The sequence below is a fragment of the Parus major genome, chromosome 27 (genome assembly GCF_001522545.3).
Source record: "Parus major isolate Abel chromosome 27, Parus_major1.1, whole genome shotgun sequence".
NCBI lineage: Eukaryota > Metazoa > Chordata > Aves > Passeriformes > Paridae > Parus > Parus major.
This window is the reverse complement of record NC_031796.1, coordinates 2,479,386-2,484,625: the sequence shown is the minus strand read 5'-3', so window position 1 is coordinate 2,484,625 and position 5,240 is coordinate 2,479,386. Positions and strand designations below refer to the sequence as shown.

The 5,240-nt window shown below is 51.8% G+C and overlaps 1 protein-coding gene across 1 annotated transcript; it reads right to left on the bottom strand.

Moving 5' to 3' along the window:
• Window positions 1-2,007: 2,007 nt before the first annotated feature.
• LOC107215231 (feather keratin 1-like) lies at window positions 2,008-2,346 on the bottom strand. The gene has a single exon (XM_033520085.1). It carries the CDS (start codon window positions 2,311-2,313, stop codon window positions 2,008-2,010), a length of 306 nt encoding a protein of 101 aa, XP_033375976.1. The 5' UTR covers window positions 2,314-2,346.
• Between the last annotated feature and the right edge of the window lie 2,894 nt (window positions 2,347-5,240).

The following is a 5,240-nucleotide window of genomic DNA, read 5'->3' as shown; positions in this document are numbered from 1 at the left end:
TTGTTGCTTCCTGAGGGGCTGAGCAAGCCCAGCAGCCCTTGCAGAAGGACGGGGCCAGCCTGGGCTCTTGGGAAGCACAGCCCATCCCTGCCTCTGCCCTCTGCCTCTCTCTCCTTTCCCTCCTGTGTCCCTGCTCCCTTGTGCTCCCCTGGGCTGTGAGCCCCACACAGCCATCCTGGGGAGGACTTGATGGCTCCACCCCTGTGTGGGTTCCTGCTTGGAAAACACACCTTGGAAAACAACAGACTGTTGTTGGTCCCTGGTGCTCTCTGCATTGGCATCTCAGCTTGCATTGACATAAATTTCCTGTTTTGACTCAATAAAGTTCTTTTGCATCGCAGCTCACGTTTTCCTCTCATTTATTCCTCTCCCAACATGCTGAGAAAGAGAGGTGTAGCTCAGGGCTGGTTGTGGGAGGGGATTGTTGGGGATGGTTGTTCACAGGGTGTTAACTCAGGCTCAATTGAAATATTCTTAATCATGCAATAGGTAACTCTGTTTTCTAATTCTCTCTACTGACCTGGGGCTGGAGAGCATGGCCCGATGCTCTTCCACGAACATAATGACAAGAAAGATGATTTTTGGTCTCCCCTAAAGCATTCTCTTCCCTACACTCAGCAATGGGCCTTCCCTACACTCCCTGAGCCTTCAGCCTCTTTCCCTCCAGCCAAGTGCTCTCACCTCCTCCCCATGCTGGCCACCCTGCACCAAACTCTCTCCACTTGGTCCTGGTGGTTCTTGCATTACAGCCTGTCCCCAGCACAGGGCATGGCACCAGGCGAGTGCTGAGCAGAGCAGCATCACCACTGCCACTCATCTCCTGGTTCCACTCCTGCTCACACAGCCCAGGGTGCTGCTCACAGCCCTTGGTGTCTGTGAGCATCAGTGACAGGGACAATGGTATTGGGTGCACCCTCAGAGCACTTTGTGATGTGCTTTATTGACCACAGGGGTATTTTGTCAAGGTGATGATCTTGGAGGTCTTTTCCAACCTTAATCATTTGTGACTCTCAGCAATGGCAAGAGGCTGAGGGCAGCATCAGCTGCACTAGATGGGAGGGTTTAAATCCACGGGGATCTTGGCAGACTTGAGGAATTGTCCCACATGGAACTCAGGAACTTCAACAAAGCCAAGTGCAAGGTCCTGGCACTGCTTTGGGGCAGTCTCAGAAGTCAATAGGGACTGTGGGGTGGGTGGAAGGAGAGCTGCCCTGCAGAGAAGGGCTGCAACAATGGTCACACAGAGCATCACCCCTGCTCTGAAGGGCAGCTGGACCAGTTGAGGTTTCTCAGTCAGGAGAAGAGCAGGATCTGGGGGACCCTTTCAGTGCATCTAGGGGCGGTGTGAGGAAGATGGAGAGAGACATTATGTCAAGTGATTGGACAAGGAGCAGGAATTCTAAACTGGAACAGGCTGGCTGGAGCTGACATACTGTCCATGGCAGCAGGGTTGGACTGAATGGTCCTTAAGAATCTCTTTCAACAAAACCCATTCTGTGATCCCCTGATAATATGGGTCTGTGAGAAGGCAGCACAATGCACTGTGTCCCTCCCTTTCAGAAACCTTTCAGATCCATGGGGTCTACTGGAGACTGATGGGAATCCAGTGCCTCTGTCTGGTCAGTAACACATTCACTGCTGAGTACTTGTGTCACAGTGTTGAGCTGAGAAAGGAAAGGAAAAGAAGTGTAAACAGAGTGGATGTTTGTCCCTGGACAAGGCAGGGAAATCCTATCCTGACCCCAAGAGGCAGAGAAACTCACAACCCAGAGGGTCACTGTGTGCACACTGAGCCCACCCAATGCCAGCCTGTGTTGACAGCCAGTGCAAAACCAGCCCCAACAACCCCCTCCCACAAACACCCCTGGGACACCCTCTCTGCCTTGGGAGAGTGTCTGCAGGGCAAAGGATGACACAAAGGCGTGGGCTGGGATGCAGCAGAATTTAATGAGTCAAAAGAGGGAAAAGAGGGGGATCCAGGTGGAGGCCACAGTGCAGGGAGCAGCTTCAGCAGGGGAGGCACCTCGTGCCACAGAGGCCACTGCCCAAGCCTGAGAGGCCAAAGCCCCCGGAGCTGATGGGCACTCCCTGAGAGCTGAGGATGCTGCCAACAGCAGCCGAGGTGGAGGATCCCACGGCGGTGTTCTGTGGGAAGGAGCTGAGGATGGGCCCGGGCAGGGTCACCACCACGGGCGAGGGCTGGATGGCCACGGTGGAGTCCTGGCACTGCCTGACACAGGGCTCGTTGCAGCTGTTGGCCAGCGGGGTGGGGCCGCAGGGCTGGCAGGGCCGGCACGGGGTGTAGCAGGACATGTCTTGGGGCTGCAGATGCACCTGGACAGAGGGAAGAAGAAAGTGAATCACACAGAGTGTGTAAGGATCTGTCACCTCACCATGTGGGAGAGAAGGCTTGAGCTGGGAATGAGAGCTGAAGGCTGTTTCTGGAGGCTCATGGGCTCTTTCCCTCACACACAAACCCCACCAAGTGCTCAAGCCCAGGGATGTGCTCAACCTGCCCAAAACTGGGGCAATACTTCTGCTGAGACCCTGCAGTCACACACCTCCCACTTCTTTCCTCCTCTCACAAAAAGCATCTGCAAGATCTCACACAGGACCAAGTCAGAGGTATGTGCTGAGAAATCCCAGTGGAGGATAAAATGGAGAATTGGCTTTAAACTCACCTTGTTCCAAAGAGATGGAGGTGAGTGAAATGAATGTGCGAGTGAGGAGAAGAGACTGCTTTTATACAGCTCTTTTATTGCCCCAGGCCCATAGTCCTGCAGAAGGGCAATAATTTTTCAACAGACTCATCTTCAAAGAAATATATCCCACAAAGTGTCAGCGATTCACATTTTGTTTACAACTGCACTGCCATTTTATTTCCTCATTTCTGACATTCCTGCCCTGCATTGTAGGATCCTTTCATGTTCTGTGATGAGAAGCCAAAGGATATCCCAGGCAGAGCCATGTCAGTGAGAGCACATGACCCAAGTGCTGGATGAAGGGAGGGAATGTTGGTTTAGGGCAGTGAAAAACAGCTCTTTGCAACATACCTTGTGGGAAGAGGCCTTATCTCACCCTGCACATGTCAGAGGGTATCCAAATAGTCCACTTTTTACAGACATTTCACTTGCTTCTCTCTTTTCCCTCTTCGTCTTCTCTCTGCAAGGGTCACAAGCTGTGGCATCTCCAGGCACCCTGGCTGTGCCAATGTTTCAGCTCTTTTTCTCTTGAAGCCCTTTGCTCTGGAATGGATGTTTACCAGGGGTTAGGATAGCCAAAGCCCACCTGGAGTTGAATCAGGCAAAGCACATGGAGGGGCAATAAGAAGGTCTCCTGCAAACAGACCATCAATAAAGGGAGCCTTGAACACAGGCAGCCACAGTATTCAACATGGCAGCTTCCCTGAGGGCAGAGGGTACAGGAAAGTTGGACATCCTCAAATGTTCCTGTCCTTGGTTTTTACCATCAGGAATTGCTGTCAGGAACTGAAGTTCCTGGTACTCCTTGGAACAACTGGAGCAGAAAAAAATTCCCCAAGCAGAACAGAATCTGATGGGGGAGCATTCAAAAACACTGGCCTCAAATGAGTGTATGTGAATTGATGTTATGTGTTCACTGGTGTCAGTACAAAGCCTTTCTCAACTCCCTTTGAGAGATTCACTTTGGTGACAGTGACCACAGAATGCATCTGAGAAGTGGAAGAAAGCCAGTGAGTGTCATGTCTTCAAGAGAGGCATGGAAGAGGAGTCAGGGAATGACAGGCCGGTCAGACTTGTCTTGATATGGAAAGGTGAGAGAGAAAATCCCTACAAAATCCAACATGCACTGCTCAGGGAGGAGATGTGCTCAGAAAAGCCCTGGATGCAAAACCAGCTTTCAAACTACACCAAGGACTGATGCACTTCCCTGCCCTGCAGACATGGAGGCAGCTGGGACGCGTCTCAGGAGGACAAGGGAATGCCTTCAGTAGGCAAATCTCCAAAGTGAGACTCTCCTGAGCCATGGTGAGTCACCTTCTAATATTGGTGTCAGACCAAGTCAGGAGTATGTGATGTCTGCAGGCTTTGTCCCAGGCAGGGCTGAATTCCCTTCCAGCAAGGGCAGCTCCATCCATAACTCTGAAAATTCATCTTCAAGAACTGGGCTGTGCCCAGACCCAAAGCTCCAGGCAGCCCAAAAGGCCATTGCCCTCATCCTGACCTGCTTGGCAGCACTGCCACAGCTCAGGGTTCTCAGAATTGACAATGTGTGGCAGGATTTCTGTATCCCCCCAGGTCAGGGTGCAAAGGGTGCAGCCAAAGTGCATCATGGGGTGAAGAGAGGGTGAAGAGTAGGTACTGTTCCAAGAGTCAACACTTCCCTCAGGCAGTAAGAAAGCAAAGAACTCCACATGGGTCAACTTGAGACTTGATTCCTGCCCATACTGGTGTGTTCCTGCACAAGAAATCTTTGGACTTCTCATCCCCTTACATGATAGAAGCCTCCATGACTTATTGGGAATGTCAGAAATGAGGAAATGAAATGGCAGCAAAAATGGAAACCAAACCACAATCTGTGCCATTGGATAGAATGTTTTGCTTTGAGGTGAGTCTGTAGGAAAATTACTGTCCTTGTGCAGTGACTGAAGGCCTGGGGCATTGCAGGAGAAGTATAAAAATGAGCCCTTCTCACTCTCTCATTCACTCCTCTCACCTCCATCTCCTTGAGAACAAGGTGAGTCTGAAGCTTTTTCTCATCTTTCCCCTCTTCCCATGGGATTTCTCAGTCTACAGATGCTTTTTTGTCCCATATGCATTCTTGTAATATAGAAATAGGAAGAGGGCTAAGGTGTAACACAGGGAAAGGCTGATGCTTGTCTGAGGTGTTTTCAGAGTTATGGACCAGATATGGATCTTCCTTAGGTAGCTCTTGGCAGAGCTCCTCTGAGGACAAGAGAAGCCTGTGGGTCTCTCTATACAACCCCCAAGGCTTATCTCTAGTTCAGGACTTTGGTCTCCCATTGTGGGGTGACAGGTTGATCCTCACCCACTCTGTGTTCTCTGCTTCCCCCTTCCCTGTCTCACAGGTGCATCTGCAGCCCCAAGCCATGTCCTGCTACACCCCGTGCCGGCCCTGCCAGCCCTGCGGCCCCACCCCGCTGGCCAACAGCTGCAACGAGCCCTGTGTCAGGCAGTGCCAGGACTCCACCGTGGCCATCCAGCCCTCGCCTGTGGTGGTGACCCTGCCCGGGCCCATCC

Coding starts and splice junctions, on each gene's coding strand:
- LOC107215231 (XM_033520085.1), bottom strand. CDS start 2,313: ATGTCCTGCTACACCCCGTGCCGGCCCTGCCAGCCCTGCGGCCCCACC.